General features: G+C 44.9%; 2 protein-coding genes across 2 annotated transcripts in view; both read right to left on the bottom strand.

Moving 5' to 3' along the window:
• The window catches only part of slc17a5 (solute carrier family 17 member 5), a 583,343-nt gene that overhangs the window by 317,674 nt on the left and 245,420 nt on the right, over positions 1–20,249 (bottom strand). The gene's annotated exons all lie outside the window — the stretch shown is intronic.
• Positions 3,470–5,874, bottom strand: LOC311110594 (arylsulfatase I; the record flags this gene model as incomplete). Its single annotated transcript, XM_084153113.1, has 3 exons — positions 3,470–4,559; positions 4,911–5,243; positions 5,576–5,874. 3 exons carry the CDS (start codon positions 5,872–5,874, stop codon positions 3,470–3,472), a joined length of 1,722 nt encoding a protein of 573 aa, XP_084009239.1.

Genomic DNA, 20,249 nt, shown 5'->3' with positions numbered 1-20,249 from the left:
GACGCAATACTTTGTCTCTGAACTGGGCATGCCTTTTTAAAGGCAGGCAGCATTGTGGAGGGGGAGTGCCAGTGATTACAGAGTGTTTGGCGGTGAACACAGGAGCTGTGCTCTGGCTTCTGCTGTAATTACAGGGAAGCAGACTGATATGAAAGCCTAATTAGAGCGGTGCAGAGGTGCCTCGATATTAATTGCAGCATTTTCTGTGATGTTCCTGTCGGACGAGACATCAGCAGGCGGTGTGCAGGGTTGAGTGGTGGGTGGTAACATTGGGATGTCAGATCCTGGGAGGTGAGAGGGAAGAGGAGAGATGGAGGAGGGGGAGTTGCACTGTTAGCCACTTTCCCCTATTCCAAAGAAAAGCTGTATGTATCATGGGGTGATGGGTAAGGGAATGCATGGGCCTAATATGGAAACAGTGTCCGTTTCCAAGTCAGTGCCCTTTGACCTCTCCTGAATGTATCCCATTTCATTGCCAATTGCCAATATTATGTTTGCTTATGATGTATTCCAGTGCTGGTGTATTGCTGCAAGGGTGGTTGTCTCTTAGATTTAAAGCTGTTGTGAAGCGGTAAGTGTTATAACTGCTATACAGTACCTTAGGTGAAGGCATATCAAAAGGTCCCGAGTTTCAGACTAGTTCTCCATACGTATAAGCCTTGATTGTTCTTCTTAAATTGGTCACGGGTCCTTCATCCACACCACATGTACATTGCACACACACCCATACAAACCCCAACTGGGCAGCAGAGCCAAATTTGAGCCGAGTGAGGAAAAAGCCTCTCATAAACTGAGACAATAGAGCCCTCCCCTCTCTTCCTGTTTTTGTTGTTCTGTCGTCATCGTATTACAGTGCATTATTTATATGCGTAGCAGACACCTCCAGCCACGGCTGGCTGAAGAGCTTCCACGTTCCACAGCAAACAACTCCACTCCACAGCAGTGGAGAGAGATGTAGTAGTGGAACCATTGAGGTTGAGTGACTCACTCAACAAGATTTATGCCAATTTGGCTGGTGGATGGAAATATCTTTCAAAGGCCTCTCTTCCTAGGTCATGCTCCAGGGAAGGAGTGAAGTTTGACATGGTGTGTAGAGCATAGCTGATAAGTAGAGGATGGGCAAGGATTCAAGAGCTGAGAGGGTCACCTCCCTCACCCAGCCCTATTGACTCTCTCTTTCACAGGAAAGGAAAAAAGGACTGTACTCAATTCTGCACTTCTTTCCAAATCGCTGTTTGTTATTGCTCTGTCTATCTGCACAGAGGAAGTATGAGCATGACATTGTTTTCACCAATCATATGGTGAAACACACAAATGAAAAACAACACAGGAAGTATCCTATACTGTATCTGTCAGTCTGTCTTTCTTCACAGAGAAAGGATGAATTAGATATTATCGACAATCACATGGTGAAACCCAAACAGAAGACATGTAGGTACAGTATCTGCATAAAGCTGTTCCTGACTTTTTTCTCGCAGCTATCGGATATCACTACTGTACGCCCACAGGCTGTCTCTGTCGATTACAACACCATAGGATTCTACTAATGACCCATTTAAAAGGACATTAGAGTAATTCAAAGGGTTAATAGGTGACCCTTTACCAACCGACATTGTCAATGTGTTCCTGCCCATTCATTGTCATCACACAGTTTTAATGAGTGACTATTTAACTGTGTTTCAGTGTGTTTATACTACATTATGTATCCACTATCCACACCATCTTCATGTGTACTACATATGACTTCACTCCAGGGCAACAAGCCTTTCTTTCCTTTCGACTCAACACGCTAGAGGTCTTTGAAGGCAGAGAGCCCAACTCTGAACATATCAGACTGCTTATGCTGCCGTTGTTGTTGTATGATGGATCGCTGTGAGCTCATTACAAGTCACTCCCTCCCAGTTGGCCTTCTGGACACCTCAGCGATTTATAGGTTCTGTCGGTTCCTCATTCCTGCAGGACCCACTGTGTCACTTCACAGGAAGTAGCTCGCTATATGCCTTTTGACACAGACTGATGGGCCCTCTAATTGTCTCATCTCATTCCCAGATTCCAGTTTCAGTATTTTGGCTGCGAGGATAGTACTATGCATGTATCTACATGGAATGTGCGCACACACACACACACACACACACACACACACACACACACACATATACACACAGAAGCTCAACACAAGTGACAAATCGCCCACACATTCTGTCAAAGTGTATTTATAAATGGAAAGCAACAAACGGCAGAACACATTTTGCTTAGCATCAAATTATACATAGACACTTACTGGTATGTTATGACATGTTCATCTTTACAAATGAGGAGATTACAGATAAAACAGGGAATGCTTCAAATGGCCTTGCTGCCCCCTAGGGAGACTTCCTCCTCCTCCTTCTCACCTCCTCCTCCTTACTGTTTATGTAACTCTGCACAGCAGTTCTAATTTCTCACAAACATATTCATCCTCCCTATCTCTTATGAACTGACCTGATCTCTGAATGAAATGAGAAAGATTGAGGAGGAAGAAGACGAGAAGAAGATGACGAAGAGAGAGGAGGAGGATGAAGACAAGTTTCCTACTGCTGTGGGAGAGGCAAAGAGCAAGAGAAAATGAGATGAAATGAGAGAAAGAGAGGGAGAGGGAGAGAGGACAAGAGAGAAGGGTGAGACTTGGCTGGAGAGGAAGAGGCAGGGAGATAGTAGGCAGCTTGATGCACACTCGGTCAGACTGATGGAAATTAGAAGTGAAGAGTGTTTCTCAGTCCTGTGCGTGGGATTGCTGCAGGATTGCTGAACATAGCCTACATTATATACAGTACATGCATAATCACAGACATTAGTTCCTACACAAATGGCTTACAGTCAAGAGATGCAAGCTTCACATCTGATCTGATCTGGCTTCTGTATTGCGGCACGTCCAAACCGAAGTGTCACCCTGATCCAGTCTGATCCAGTTATATCTGCATTATTTCACAGTCTGGGATTTGCCAGCTGGCATATCACACTTACTTACAGTATTAGCCACATATGCCTGGAACATGGCTTACGTTCTAGGTGTACTGTACTGTAACAGCACTGAAGAGAACAACAGCCACAGCATCTCTGGCTGAGCTTATGCTGGCCAGTCCCCACTTTAGGATTTTGACACAGTGAGGTGTTGTTTAGAGTTGGTTTGGGAACAGAGAAGTACTTGATAGGCAGTGTGTAGCCTGGACGGTCCATTCTATCACCACTTACAAATAACAAAACAACAAATGAAAGAAATATCCCTCTGGGTGTCCGAGTGTAATTCTGATCATGTCCTTCTGTTCATGGGTGGATGAGACATCAAAACATCACTCTCAACATCAATCTCACAGTTGCACAAAGTCACCCTCCTTGGTTGCCAGGGGACAGCCAGTGACTAAGATCCAGTCTCATGTAGGCCTGTCAGTCCTGCTTGTCCGTCCATGTGCTCCTTACCTCCCTCTGTGGACTAAAAGAACAGAGAGGATCTCTGCATCCGGGAGCCCACCTTCTTAAAGAGGGCTTTCAGTTTGCACACCTTACAGTGCCTCATCTTACTACTCTTCCCTTTCCCTCCCTCCCCGCTGCCCCCTGGCTCCTCGCTGCCCGGCTCACCCAGCCATGGTGTCCACACCCCCCCATGGAGCTGGGGGTCCGCCATGTGGTCATCTGGTGGGTTTCGGGGCGGCACGGCCGTCTGGTTGTACTCGGCCAGCCTGGCCAGCAGTATTTTGACCACCTCAGGCCTTGCATCGGCTAGGTCTGACCTCTCATAAGGGTCAGCGGTGATGTTGAAGAGCCACACAGACTTCCCCCTCTGGTCTCGACGTTTCTCCATGCCCTGCCACTGCTGGGGCCCCCCGGGCAGGGTCTGAGGGGGCACCCAGTCCCCATCACCCACATTTCCCGTCAGCAACTTCCAGTCCCCGGCCCGGATGGCCGCCCGCACTGCCGTGTCCCAGATGCCGAAGCCGTTAAGGGCCAGGGTCCTGGAGTCTTCCTCACTGGGCCGTCGGGATACCGGGTCGATGTTGAACAGGATCTCAGTGCGGGGGCAAGGCAGCCCCTGGCTGATGGCCCCCCACACATTGTGGCCGTCCAGCTGGCCTCGGTCCTTCTCCGGTGCCCCCGCCAGAGACAGCAGGGTTGGGTACCAATCAGAAACATGGATCAGCGCCTTGCTCACCTTCCCTTTCCTCTTCAGGAGTGGGCTGTGGACGAAACCCACTGCCCGTACTCCCCCCTCCCAGTACGTGCCCTTCCCCCCACGCAGGGGCCAGTTGCAGCCCCCAGAGAGGGGCTGGCCCCCGTTGTCTGAGGAGTAGACCAGGACAGAGTTCTGGTAGAGACCCCTGGTCCTCAGCTCCTGCACAAGCACCCCCACACCCTCGTCAACACAGCTCACCATGGCTGCATAGTGTCGTCGCGGGCGGTTGTCCAGGGCACTGTAGCGTCGCAGAAAGTGGTTTGGTGCCTGGAGGGGTGTGTGGACGGCCTGGAGGGCCAGGTACAGGAAGAGGGGCTTCCGGGGATCATGGGCCCTCAGGATCTTCTTAACCCTGGACAAAAAGAGGAGGCCACCAGATCTGGGTTACATCTTTATATAACTGAGACATTATGTACAATACATAGATTCTGTGGTGTCCAAATCTCGGAAATAGCCAAATGCTAATCATTCTAAAAACATAACATTTACATTTCAGTCATTTAGCAGACGCTCTTATCTTATTTTTTTATATATTTGTTTTCATACTGGCCCCCCATGGGAAACGAACCCACAACCCTGGCGTTGCAAGCGCCATGCTCTACCAACTGAGCTACACGGACAGTAGTGTTTACTACTAGATAAGCTCCTTCTCATAAATATTGAATACAACATCATCAAAGATGTGTGTAAGAGCTAGCCTCACCTCTCTATGTAGAGCGTTGTGGAGTAGTTACCGCTCATCTCCCAGGCTGGTCTCTCCCCGTCGTGCAGGTCGAAGCCGCAGGCCTCAGCCTGGTCACAGCTCTGGTAGGAGAAGTGGTCACCGCTGCCAGTCAGGGAGCCCAGGAAGCTCTGGAAGCCGCGACCCGTAGGCAGACAGCCCGGCCGGCAGAAGCCCAGGTGCCACTTCCCTACCATGTGGGTGCTGTAGCCTGCTTCCTGCAGCCGCTCAGCCAGGGTGGGCGCGTCCGGGGGCAGGCACAGGGGCTGGCGTGCCCGGATGATGGAATGCTGGAGGCCCGTGTGAATCTGGTACCTGGAAGAAAGGGGGAGTGGAGGGGAGGGGAGGGGAGGTCAGAGCGAAGCCAAGATTATGTAATTTCCCAAACCACGAAGGAAAATATTTCAGAACCAGTGAGACATCCCTCCCATTTATTGTCAGGGATCAACGTCACAACCTTCACACATTTGTTCTAAACGTATACAGTACATGTCTATTCACAACAAAATGCAATGTGTTGACAGATCACTCCTCTATTTAGAAGCAAGGTTATAGGAATGCACAGAAGTGTGAGAGGAATTAGATCATTCCGGATAATACTAGATAGGCCTAATAAGCCAGTACAGTACAGTAAGTACATTACTCACCGTCCCGTCATGAGCTGGCTGCGTGAGGGTGAGCAGATCGGCTGGACATAGTAGTTCTCCAGCTTCACCCCTTCCCCAGCCAGCTGGTCCAGGACCGGAGTGTGAATGTCCGAGCCATGGTAGCCCACGTCCCCATAGCCCTGGTCATCCGCCAAGATGAAGATGAGGTGGGGAGGCATGGTGCCTGGGATCCCCTCAGAGCCCGAGTCATCCTGGGTCTGACCCCCTCGCATGCAGCAGAAACAGCCTAGTATGGCCACTCCGAGCAGGGGGAAGCCCGACTCGACAGCCCCTCTCATAACCATCGTCAGTCTGGAGGTTAGGCTCTGTCTGGGATCTGCTACTCCGATTCAGACCAGCCTTGCGGAGCCCTCCCTGCTCTCTGTCTGCACAAACAGTGGGGGTGGTGAATGCAGGAGGCTACCTGTTGAGGCCACTGAGTTGCATGGGGAGCATAGTGAGTGTACGTTTACCCGAAGAAGGATTGATCTTTCTTGCCCCTACCTCTCTGTTGTTCCCTATCCCTCTCCACGTTGCATAAGACGTCCTTTATGTGGTGCGAGTAGGTGAGGGTAGTGGATAATGTCGCTGTCTGTGAGATAGTTTGGTGGGTGTCACAGTGTCCCTCACACTGCTCTGTCTCTGGTTCTGTCTAGGTTGTGTCTGTCTGCGCTGTGTGTGTCTGTCTGGGCTGTGTGTGTGTGTGTGTGTGTGTGTGTGTGTGCGTGTGTCTAGTCGGAGGTACATAGGCTTCCCCTTCACAGGAACTTACCACATTCTTTTACCCCTACAGGCGCCTCCTGGGTCGGCTGGGCAGAACTGGGCCACTGGCTTGCACGTACACACACACACACACAAAATCAAATCAAATGTTATTTGTCACATGCCTCGTAAACAACAGGTGTACACTAACAGTGAAATGCTTACTTACAGGCCCTTGCCAACAATGCAGAGAGAAAAATAGAAAAATAATAGCAGGAGGAATAAATACACAATGAGTAACAATAACTTGGTTATATACACTGGGTACCAGTACCAAGTCTATGTGCAGTGGTACGAGGTAATTGAGGTAGATATGTACATAGCTAGGGATAAAGTGACTAGGCAACAGGATAGATAATAAACAGTAGCAGCAGCATATGTGATGAGTCAAAAGAGTTGTGCAAAAAGGGTCACACAAATACGCATGCACGCACAAGCACGCACACACAAACACACACACACACGTAATAGTTTTGAAACTCCTCCAAAAGCTATTGAAAAACACCTGTGGAAGATACAGATGATGATCTTAATTTGATCACACTGTTGCAGGATAACTTTTTGCAGGAAATGTCAAACTTGTAGTGTATTTGAGGTTTAAAAAGGCTTCTGAAGTTTACAATTTCCACTTTGAAATGTCAGACTTGATTTTCAACACCTAAAGAAATGTCCATTAAGTATAATCCACATAATAATGCACATTTCCTGTTGCTGTAGGATTATTTTCCTGCTGCGGCAGGTAGCCTAGCGGTTAAGGGCGTTGGGCCAGTTTGAAACCCGGAGCCGGCAAGGTGGGAAAAGATCTGCCGTTCTGCCCTTGAGCAAGGCAGTTAACCCCCAATAACAACTGCTCCCCGGGCGCCGATGATATCCATTAAGGCAGCCCCCCGCACCTCTCTGATTCAGAGGGGTTGGGTTAAATGCGGAAGACACACTTCGGTTGAATGCATTCAGTTGTGCAACTGACTAGGTTTCCCTTTCCTGTAGCAAACTGGCTCACATTAAGATCCTGCATCTGTATAGTTCACGGTGAAACACAATGTTGACACCTCCTGGCCACAAGGTAAACTACAACCCCAAGCTCCAGCTGCGTTGACAAGTAAAGTGCCTTGTAAAGACACAGCTGCTGCTTTAAAGCAACATGTGAAAGGTCTGCTGTGCCAAACAACAAGTAGAATCAATGCCTCACATTTCAGTTTAATCATAGATAAGCTTTGAAAACACAGAGCATCAATAAATCTGTCTGACCTCCTGATGCTCACACGCAGAATCATATTGATTTATTAAGTTACCTTTCTGTAACCACAGCAAAGTGCCGGTTTTGCACTCATTCAATACCCAGAAGAGAAGATTTATCAAGGAATATTTTCTCCACACAGTATTAGTCATATTAGGCCTATTAGTGCTCGAATCGAAGTAATGATTAAAGATTTCTTTTCAGTTATGAAGCCTGTAGTTGGATCAGAATATGACACTTATAGCTGGATTATTAAAAGCACATTATCTGACAGAGAGGGAAATTAGGGAAGGATTTTAAAGTAGATCTTCATTAGGGTAAGTCAACCTAGTACAGTGCAGTAGTACCAGAAAACAATGTCCTATTTCAGAAGACATCCTCTCACTATCAAGATCTGAAGCGAATATGACATTTTGACAAAATATTTGTCTTTCATTGCCTAATACCAATTGAATGAAACCACCACTGGTGACAATTCAACTTCCCATACGTACACAAACAATGAACTCTATCTTGTGATCAGTGAGTACAGGCAGCATCGCATCTTGTATAGTGAGCAACATCCCCTGGCTGCTTCCACTTTGTGGGCCTATCAACCAGCCGGTCTCTGGTTCGCTTCCACAACACGACTTTCCCATAAAGCTGAGAGAAAATCAATGCCACAGAAATAAGTCAATTTCCTACAGTAGGGCCAAAGCAGATACAGTAGCTATTTTATCCAGTGAGATATTTCACATCCCTTTTTTTTTAATATAGTGACACAGAGAAGGTGTGGGGAGCAGTGGGGGGAGAAAGAGAATGATATAGGGGAATGGGGGAGGAGAGAGATACAAGGGAACGAGAGAGAGAGGTGGGAGATTGGAGATGGAAACATAAACAGACAAACACTCCAAAAAAGAACAGTCGTTGCACAGAGCCATCAGTGGAGATCAGGTCTTGGCAGGAAGAAGCAAACCCAGGGTTGGATAGGGATGAGGGGGGATCGAAATGAGAGGTTAATGGAAAGTGACAACTGTCTTCTTGGGGGAGAGGGTGGATGTATTAGGCAAGTGCAGGGTCTTGTCCTGCTCCTTCCTCTGCCTGGTTGCTCTCCAAGGAGCCACAGATAGATGTGAAATAACCGAACATACAGAAATAACATCTACCAGTTTTCAAAGAGACAACACACTATCAGGACATGAGTCATATAGTGATAAGATCTCATGGAGATATTGTTATAAGAGTTCATAAAAAAAAATACAGTATTGTAAATGTTTTGGTGAGCTGAAAAGAAGCCTCTCACAGAATGTGGTAGGATCATATCAGACAAAACCATTTGGTGATTTCTGTTTACCATGGGCAAAAGAGCTAGGCTTAAATAATACAACCCTAGGCTGTGTGTGAATTGACTCTGTGTCAGGGTGACTGTTGCCTCTACTGCCTAGCGTGCAAGCATGTGTGTTCTCCATGACATAGACACCAGTGACCTCCCAGACATGTTTTGGAAAGAAAGAAGAGTATATAACGCAGGTGTGATTCTTTCATGCGTCTTGAGGTTCTCAGGCAGGCAGGCAGGGACTCAGGCAGGCAGGCAGGGTCTCAGGCAGGCAGGCTCTCAGGCAGGCAGGTTCTCAGGCAGGCAGGCAGGCAGGGACTCAGGCAGGCAGGCTCTCGGGCAGGCAGGCTCTCAGGCAGGCAGGCAGGGTCTCAGGCAGGCAGGCAGGGTCTCAGGCAGGCAGGCAGGGTCTCAGGCAGGCAGGCAGGGTCTCAGGCAGGCAGGCAGGCACTCAGGTAGGGTCTCAGGCAGGATCTCAGGCAGGCAGGCAGGGTCTCAGGCAGGCAGGATCTCAGGCAGGCAGGCTCTCATGCAGGCAGGCAGGCAGATCTCAGTAAGAGAGAAAGAGACGTATCTGGATAAATAATAGATCCATCCTCACTGGGAGGGTTTTCATTCTCACCCTACAAAAAAAAAGTCTAACTGTGGTAATACATACATTCACAACACATTGATTTCTCATAGAGATGCTACCTTGTTCTTAGTTATAAATGATGTGGGTGTTAGCAAGCGGACGATTAAACCATAGTGGTAACCAGTCATCAGCAATTGAAATTAAGTGGAGATGAGAACCGCCGAGGTCACATAAGATTAAAGAGACAGACAGACAGACAGACAGAAGCAGTGGAGGACATCAAACATGACACATGTCAGTGAGAATCATGTAAAACCTGCTGCACTGTATTTGTATGTATTCTGGATCCCCATTAGTTCCTGCCAAGGCAGCAGCTATTCTTCCTGGGGTTTATTACGGACCCCCATTAGTTCCTGCCAAGGCAGCAGATACTCTTCCTGGGGTTTATTATGGACCCCCATTAGTTCCTGCCAAGGCAGAAGCTACTCTTCCTGGGGTCCAGAAAAAATAAGGCAGTTATATACACACACACACACACACACACAATTACAATACATTTCACAACAGATTTCACAACACATTAAGTGTGTGCCCTCAGGCCACTACTATACTACCACATATCTACAACACAAAATCAATTTGTACATGTGTATAATGCGTATGTTATCGTGTGTGTGTATTCGTGTTTGTGTGTGTCTCTAAACAGTCCCCGCTGTTCTATAAGGTGTATTTGTATCTGTTTTTTAATCTGATTTTACTCCTTGCATGATTTACTTGATGAAGGAATAGAGTTCCATGTAGTCATGGCTCTATGTAGTACTGTGCGCCACCCTAGTCTGTTCTGGACTTGGGGACTGTGAAGAGACCTCTGGTGGCATGTCTTGTGGGGGCATACAGTGAGGGAAAAAAGTATTTGATCCCCTGCTGATTTTGTACGTTTGCCCACTGAAAAAGACATGATCAGTCTATAATTTTAATGGTAGGTTTATTTGAACAGTGAGAGAGATAATAACAACAACAAAATCCAGAAAAACTCATGTCAAAAATGTTATGAATTGATTTGCATTTTAATGAGGGAAATAAGTATTTGACCCCTCTGCAAAACATGACTTAGTACTTGGTGGCAAAACCCTTGTTGGCAATCACAGAGGTCAGACGTTTCTTGTAGTTGGCCACCAGGTTTGCACACATCTCAGGAGGGATTTTGTCCCACTCCTCTTTGCAGATCTTCTCCAAGTCATTAAGGTTTCGAGGCTGACGTTTGGCAACTCAAACCTTCAGCTCCCTCCACAGATTTTCTATGGGATTAAGGTCTGGAGACTGGCTAGGCCACTCCAGGACCTTAATGTGCTTCTTCTTGAGCCACTCTTTTGTTGCCTTGGCCGTGTGTTTTGGGTCATTGTCATGCTGGAATACCCATCCACGACCCATTTTCAATGCCCTGGCTGAGGGAAGGAGGTTCTCACCCAAGATTTGACGGTACATGGCCCCGTCCATCGTCCCTTTGATGCGGTGAAGTTGTCCTGTCCCCTTAGCAGAAAAACACCCCCAAAGCATAATGTTTCCACCTCCATGTTTGACGGTGGGGATGGTGTTCTTGGGGTCATAGGCAGCATTCCTCCTCTTCCAAACACGGCGAGTTGAGTTGATGCCACAGAGCTCCATTTTGGTCTCATCTGACCACAACACTTTCACCCAGTTCTCCTCTGAATCATTCAGATGTTCATTGGCAAACTTCAGACGGCCCTGTATATGTGCTTTCTTGAGCAGGGGGACCTTGCGGGCGCTGCAGGATTTCAGTCCTTCACGGCGTAGTGTGTTACCAATTGTTTTCTTGGTGACTATGGTCCCAGCTGCCTTGAGATCATTGACAAGATCCTCCCGTGTAGTTCTGGGCTGATTCCTCACCGTTCTCATGATCATTGCAACTCCACGAGGTGATATCTTGCATGGAGCCCCAGGCCGAGGGAGATTGAGTTATTTTGTGTTTCTTCCATTTGCTAATAATCGCACCAACTGTTGTCACCTTCTCACCAAGCTGCTTTGCGATGGTCTTGTAGCCCATTCCAGCCTTGTGTAGGTCTACAATCTTGTCCCTGACATCGTTGGAGAGCTCTTTGGTCTTGGCCATGGTGGAGAGTTTGGAATCTGATTGATTGATTGCTTCTGTGGACAGGTGTCTTTTATACAGGTAACAAACTGAGATTAGGAGCACTCCCTTTAAGAGTGTGCTCCTAATCTCAGCTCGTTACCTGTATAAAAGACACCTGGGAGCCAGAACTCTTTCTGATTGAGAGGGGGTCAAATACTTATTTCCCTCATTAAAATGCAAATCAATTTATAACATTTTTGACATGCGCTATTCTGGATTTTGTTGTTGTTATTCTGTCTCTCACTGTTCAAATAAACCTACCATTAAAATTATAGACTGATCATGTCTTTGTCAGTGGGCAAACGTACAAACTCAGCAGGGGATCAAATACTTTTTTCCCTCACTGTACATGGGTGACTGAGCTGTGTGCTAGTAGTTTAAACAGACAGCTCGGTACATTCAACATGCCATACAGCCTAATGGAGATGTTTCACAATTGCTGCTCTGAAATTCATCTTATACTATTACAGTCCCACTGGTGACAGAATTCATAATTCACACACAGACACATTAACGCTCTTACACACACGCACACACACACAAACACGTAGACCGAGTGCCTCGAGGTCATGTATAGGACTCCCTCCATTGAGATATATACTATTTCTGTGTCTCCCTGAAGTCAAGATATAGTTTTGATATCAATCAAAACTATCTGAAGGTGATCCCGCCACTGACCTTGTAATGCAGTCCCAGTAGTACTCTGGTATCATTTTCGGTAATATTGGAAACCCAATTATTTCCCCATTAATCTCTATTTCCATAGGAAGTATTGTATTCAGAGCAAGACAAGGACCATACCAAAACAAGCCAAGGACATAGTTTGTCTTTCAACACCATTCCATCATTGCATGAAATTAAAAACGTTGGTAAATTAACTAGTTTGTGCTGTACTGTACTTTCTCCTCCTTCCTCATAGGCTAGCCCATGACTGCATCCTCCCCATCAGGCCTGTCCCCTGAGGAGAACAGCGCTCCATTAGACTGATCAGTAAGGAAGAGGACTACACAACCGCAGAGCTGCCTACTGCCATTGTTCCTAACTATTTTTCAGTGAGAATCGCTATTGGCTCCTTTATTTGTCGCTAGTTTTTGCTATTGCCGCGTCGACGTCACAACATTAATTTGCCTTGCTGCGGCACAACTGCGGTCTCCGACCTAGCGTTTTCGCCACCTTCCCGCCGCACACCCCCTCCCCTTGTGCTTATCTGCCTGTGTGTTCGCCGTTTCTGTTACTTCTGTTGCACAGACAGCTTCTCCCACTCTCGTGTGTGGCAGAATTGAATGGAAAAGGTCCTAAATGCTGTCAAAACCATAGAACTCCTCGGTGTCAAAACTCCCCAAAGGCAGCCTGAAAAGTAGCTGAATTTGTCGCTGGAAGGGTCTGAAAACTCAGTCTGCTCACTGTGTTGGAGGGCTGCCTATGCACAGATAGAACTACGAGACAGATATTTCACAGAACGTATAAATGTGAAACGTCCGGTTGGCGTTTCCACTCACTACCAAATATGGCAGTGAGAGAAAGCCCAGTGGCCGGCAGTGGGAGAAGATGGAACGAAATGGATTTTGGCCGACATTCTATTAATTTACTCATCGACGAAACATTTGATCGCAATAAAGATTTATGTTACCAAAACTACAATCTGTTACGAACAGAGTGGACTAAGTTTTGTAGATTTTACTCTTTGCCAAAGTTTCTAAAAATTGCGTTGTTTAGAAGAAATGCAAAGGCGAATTGAGTTATTGAATACGCGCACTTCACAGAGTAGGCGTTCCCCAACGGAAATATGCAAATGTTGCTAGAACGCGCCAATAGAATCTCGCTAGCTCGTGCTTGGCTCTTCCCACCTCCTTGGTTGTTCTACCCACTATGGTTGCTTTGTCCCGGTTTAAACCGACAGGCTGTGGTCTATCTTGTTCTAGTTATTAAAATATTTGGCCAATTGGTGACAGCGCCATCCGGTGGCTTAACAGAGCAATGCATGCAGACTGTTGAGCGGATATTCCTGTAGTAGGGGGTGTAGGGTTCTTTGACCAATTAACGACCCAATGCTGCTGAAAAATGGCATTTCGAGTTTGAAGAGGGTTTTCTTTCATTATAAAGGTAAGAGTTTCCCCTCATACTGCCCTATCCGTAGAGAGAGACCACATGAGGATGGTTACAATATACACATACTTCACTGACAGACAGTCAACCAACTGGCCCATTAGAAAGCTGTGTGTGTGTTTGTGTGTGCATGCATGTGTGCTTGCACATGCACAGGTGTGTGACTCACGTTGGCAGCAGGCATGGGTGAGGAGGGCCACATGGCTCTCCCAGGTCCATGCCACTAAGCAGCTGGCACAGGCAGTAGCTGTGAGTGGGTAAAATCATTGGGGAAGTCAAGCCAGAAAGAAAAGCCATATTACAACCTATGCTTTGTGATAATTGTGTTGTTTGCTCTATAACCTGTTAGTTCATATGCCTTGCGACCTTGATATATAGGCCTAAAGCCAAGACAATAAGAAGACGCAATGGCAGAATAAATTCAACCACAACTTTGTTTCATCACAAAACCGAAGAGCAACCTCTGTCCGGTGAAGTCCACAAAGCATATTGCATGTAACAAACACTTACATGACCTACAGCATGGTCAAGCAAGTTGATGTGTCTGACATTTTCGGACTACTAAACAACTATTGATTTAGAACCACGGAGTTACCTCAAGTCACAAAGAAAACAGGAGCTCCCTCCACTATTCCAGCACCATTTCAACATCATCAAATCACCTATGCTTAGTCTAATACAATGACAACTAAAAGATACCAAAAACAATTTAGTCCAATCAACGTAAGCTAAATATGATGTGGCTGTCCATGGTTCTGATTTCTGTGTGTGTGTCCATGTGTGTGTGTGTGTGTGTGTGTGTGTGTGTGTGTGTGTGTGTGTGTGTGTGTGTGTGTGTGTGTGTGTGTGCGTGCGTTCGTGCAAGTAGAAAAAATAAACATGTTGACACACCCTACTTGTAGAGATACGCCAATGCCATCCTCCTCTCTTTCATGACTCTGTCATACAGTACATGTTTCTTTTTTTTTGTCCAAGGCTACCTGGCTAAAATGCTTGCTCGCTAGCCTAACTTCCTTTAATAATAATAATAATATGCCATTTAGCAGACGCTTTTATCCAAAGCGACTTACAGTCATGCGTGCATACATTTTTGTGTATGGGTGGTCCCGGGGATCGAACCCACTACCTTGGCGTTACAAGCGCCGTGCTCTACCAGCTGAGCTACAGAGGACCTTTCATGGGCAACGTTAGCTAGTTAACATTAGCCTTCTACATCTTGCTACATATTGAACTTCCATCCTCTCAGGCCTGGGGCACAATGTATGAATTTATGGTTGTATCAGAATCGCCATTATAATCATTGGCCATGTACTGAAGTAAGTCCAAATCCCTATCTCCATCCATGGCTAAATTAGGAAGGAGACAATTTTAGCTAGCTAGCTAGCCACCAGAGGACAACAACACAACGAGATGCAACAATTCAAGTTGTTTCTGTTAATGACGTATTGCTCTCGATGTGATTGGAGTGAAGCCAAATCCAAACTGACTTCCCTTGACACTTTTTTTTGGGTGCGACAGGACCATTCACAGTTGAGCTCACTCAGTTTAGCTCAACGCTGATTGGCTATTCTTTTTTATTTTTTTTTCTAGGTAGGCCAAATGCTTGCTGGCTTCTTTTGCATTCAATGCAATGGGCGACAATATTGTCATACTCATTTTGACCAGACAGCATCAGATAGATGGCCTACACATACAGAGACAGAGGGGCGCTGTTTCGCTCGCTCAGATGCTTTCTCCGGTGAGATACATTCAGCCTCTTGCGAATTGAAGGAAAACTATGAAACACAGAGATGTATTATAATTTTTTATAAGCCTGGCTTCCATTGGCATCCATGAATACACACCACTGGGTACAGGTAGGCAGAGTCATCAGGGTAGATCCCAGGGAGGTGTTGGCCAAGCTCTGCAGTGGAGCAGGGAGGTCTTGGCCCAGTGCTGCAGAGTGTCAGTCATCATCATTCAGCAGAGGTCAAGAGTTCAGCATCTTCTCTCTCTCTCTCTCTCTCTCTCTCTCTCTCTCTCTCTCTCTCTCTCTCTCTCTCTCTCTCTCTCTCTCTCTCTCTCTCTCTCTCTCTCTCTCTCTCTCTCTCTCTCTCTCTCTCTCTCTCTCTCTCTCTCTCTCTCTCTCTCTCTCTCTCTCTCTCTCTCTCTCTCTCTCTCTCTCTTTCTCATTTTAAATACTTTATTTGAATCCACCAATCAAATTTAGTTTAAAAGGATCCAAACATTTCAAAAGTCACTATATGCATGGACACTCATGGGTACAGAGAGCATCTTCAATGCAACTAGTCCGGGGATCCATTTGATTAACTGTTCAGCAGTCTTATGGCTTGGGGGTAGAAGCTGTTCAGGAGCCTTTTGGTCCCAGACTTGGCACTCCGGTACCACTTGCCGTGCGGTAGCAGAGAGAACGTCTATGACTTGGGTGGCTGGAGTCTTTGACAATTTTAAGGCCTTCCTCTGACACCGCCTGGTATAGAGGTCCTGGAAGGCAGGGAGCTTGGCCCCAGTGATGTACTGGTTTCTATTCCCCACCCTCTGTAGTGCCTTATGGTCGGATGCCAAGCAGTTGACATACCAAGCGGTGATGCAGCCAGTTAAGATGCTCTCAATGGTGTAGCTGTATAACTTTTTGAGGATCTGAGGGACCATGCCAAATCTTTTTCAGCCTCCTGCCCTCTCCACTACTGTGTTGGTGTGTTTGGACCATGAAAGGTCCTTAGTGCTGTGGACACCGAGGAATTTGAAGTTCTCGACCCGCTCCACTACAGCCCCGTCGGAGTGCCTGTGTTGGCGAATACAGCACAGCTTGGAACACTGCTCGTCCAATCAGCATCCAGGATCCTAACAACACATTTTAAAATCACACTCAAGCAATCTATTTTGATTAGAATGTGTCAAAAAATAACATCCAGAACTTGTGAAAAGGATCAATAAACTTGGCACACTAGTTTAAACTTGGCACACTTGTGTACAGACAATAAGCAATGATTTGACACCTTTAAAGGCCCAGTGCAGTCAAAAACATGATTTTCCTTTGTTTCATATATATTTTCACACTATGAGGTTCAAATAATACTGTGAAATTGTGAAAATGATGATAATGCCCTTTGAGTGTAAGAACTGTTTGAAAATACCTCCTGAAATTTCAGCCTGTTTTGGTGGGATGGAGTTTTGGCCTGCCTGATGACATCACCAGGCGGTAAATTAGTTAATAGGCCAATATAAAAGAGAGTTCCAAACCTCTCTGCCAATAATAGATAGTTTTCAGTTTTCTCCTCCCCACTCACACCACTCCCAGACAGTCCTACTATAATTTTTGCTTGAGAAATTACTCTTGCTAAGCTATTTATTTTTTGTTGTTGACCATTTTGATTGAAAACAATCATAGTAAGGTACTTAATTGTTATCCAGAAATGATTTGATATTGAGATAAAAACAGCTGCATTGGGCCTTTAAGTGACACTTGATAATCTCAGTCAAAGGACACTTTTGGTTACATATTTTAGCAACGCTCAGAATCAGCAACAATGCATAACAATATGTCCTATCACTTTAAAACAATAGCATTGTTAAGTTTCTTGCAACAAAGTCAAACTCAGGAAGCAGTGTAGCTCATCCCCACACACTCTTGAGGCAAAGAGAGAGAGGTGTGGCTGTGTAATGGGTGGGGGGTGGGAGGGGCTGAGAATAAAGCTGCTTCAAAAAGCAGAGATAGAGACATCTTGGTCATTGGAAAGGATGAGAAACCATATCCTAGCATGCCATCAGCCTAAACTACCATCCTCAAACTCTAGTCTTGTCTAATTGGCAGATATTTAAATGTGGCAGGTGCACGACACTGAATGATTTAGTGCAGGGCAGACCTGGGTTTTGCTATTTATACTATTTGATGTATTTCAATTATTTTCAAATAAGGTTTGTTTGAAAATGTAGTAAAATATTGGAATATATTTTGAAATGCATTTGGAAAGTATTGTTATGTATTTACAACTACTTCAAATACATAGTAAAAAAAAGTATTTGAAAGACAGTATTTTCAAATTAATATTTTAAAGTATTTGAAAATAGTTTTCATGTACTCAGTAGATTTATATGGAATAAAAACTTAACATATATACTTAACATATCTTTATCCCAAAATGCAATTCATAGCCTACTTTAGATAGTGTATCTGGGAAGAAGACAAGTTGCTATATGACTGGGTATTCCTAGGGTGCTTCTAAAAAGTCTAAATTGGCTTCCTCTTCTTGTCATATTTCTAGAAACCATTTACAGTGGGGGAAAAAAGTATTTAGTCAGCCACCAATTGTGCAAGTTCTCCCACTTAAAAAGATGAGAGAGGCCTGTAATTTTCATCATATGTACACGTCAACTATGACAGACAAAATGAGAAAAAAAAATCCAGAAAATCACATTGTAGGATTTTTTATGAATTTATTTGCAAATTATGGTGGAAAATAAGTATTTGGTCAATAACAAAAGTTTCTCAATACTTTGTTATATACCCTTTGTTGGCAATGACACAGGTCAAACGTTTTCTGTAAGTCTTCACAAGGTTTTCACACACTGCTGCTGGTATTTTGGCCCATTCCTCCATGCAGATCTCCTCTAGAGCAGTGATGTTTTGGGGCTGTCGCTGGGCAACACGGACTTTCAACTCCCTCCAAAGATTTTCTATGGGGTTGAGATCTGGAGACTGGCTAGGCCACTCCAGGACCTTGAAATGTTTCTTACGAAGCCACTCCTTCGTTGCCCGGGCGGTGTGTTTGGGATCATTGTCATGCTGAAAGACCCAGCCACGTTTCATCTTCAATGCCCTTGCTGATGGAAGGAGGTTTTCACTCAAAATCTCACGATACATGGCCCCATTCATTCTTTCCTTTACACGGATCAGTCGTCCTGGTCCCTTTGCAGAAAAACAGCCCCAAAGCATGATGTTTCCACCCCCATGCTTCACAGTAGGTATGGTGTTCTTTGGATGCAACTCAGCATTCTTTGTCCTCCAAACACGACGAGTTGAGTTTTTACCAAAAAGTTATATTTTGGTTTCATCTGACCATATGACATTCTCTCAATCCTCTTCTGGATCATCCAAATGCACTCTAGCAAACTTCAGACGGGCCTGGACATGTACTGGCTTAAGCAGGGGGACACGTCTGGCACTGCAGGATTTGAGTCCCTGGCGGCGTAGTGTGTTACTGATGGTAGGCTTTGTTACTTTGGTCCCAGCTCTCTGCAGGTCATTCACTAGGTCCCCCCGTGTGGTTCTGGGATTTTTGCTCACCGTTCTTGTGATCATTTTGACCCCACAGGGTGAGATCTTGCGTGGAGCCCCAGATCGAGGGAGATTATCAGTGGTCTTGTATGTCTTCCATTTCCTAATAATTGCTCCCACAGTTGATTTCTTCAAACCAAGCTGCTTACCTATTGCAGATTCAGTCTTCCCAGCCTGGTGCAGGTCTACAATTTTGTTTCTGGTGTCCTTTGACAGCTCTTTGGTCTTGGCCATAGTGGAGTTTGGAGTGTGACTGTTTGAGGTTGTGGACAGGTGTCTTTTATACTGATAACAAGTTCAAACAGGTGCCATTAATACAGGTAACGAGTGGAGGACAGAGGAGCCTCTTAAAGAAGAAGTTACAGGTCTGTGAGAGCCAGAAATCTTGCTTGTTTGTAGGTGACCAAATACTTATTTTCCACCATAATTTGCAAATAAATTCATTAAAAATCCTACAATGTGATTTTCTGGATTTTTTTTTCTCAATGTGTCTGTCATAGTTGACGTGTACCTATGATGAAAATTACAGGCCTCTCTCATCTTTTTAAGTGGGAGAACTTTCACAATTGGTGGCTGACTAAATACTTTTTTCCCCCACTGTACGTAACATTTAACAAGTTGCTCTTATACCTTTGTACTGATTATATTATTATAGACCCATTATTATTATTGGTATTATTGTTCATAATAATTACATTATGATGGTTGTTGTTTTTAATAATAATGTTATTATTGTTATTATTGTTGTTGTTATTATTACACATTCAACTTTGATAGTATGCAATCAAAATGCAATGACTAAAGTATAAAAAAAAAAAATGGTAATACAATGTTGTTAATAGTGTAAATACATTGTTACTACACAGGTTAGAGCAACTTAAGTTAAAGTGTTACTACAATGCATTTTACTCAAAAACCATTTGTTAATATATTTCACATCAGTCCACCATTTATATGGTCTAAAAATATAATTATTTAAAATTACATTGGAAACTTCCTGGAAAAGTGATTTGCATCATCAAATCAATTTGAGATGTTTCTTAATTTTGAGCATCAGGAGACTAAAATATATATATATTGAAAACTTGAATGTTGACATGCAAACATTTTTGGAACTGTATTAACAGCAGAATAATGAAAAATATATCAAATGTTTTTTTTAGCAAAATGCCCCTTTAACAATGTTGGTCATTTAAAAAAAGAAAATTAAAGAAATGTGGCTTTTAAATTAACAATATACTGTATATCCA

This window comes from Coregonus lavaretus, assembly GCF_964263955.1.
Source record: "Coregonus lavaretus genome assembly, chromosome: 36".
Taxonomy (NCBI): Eukaryota; Metazoa; Chordata; class Actinopteri; order Salmoniformes; family Salmonidae; genus Coregonus; species Coregonus lavaretus.
This window is presented reverse-complemented; position numbering and strand designations above follow the sequence as displayed.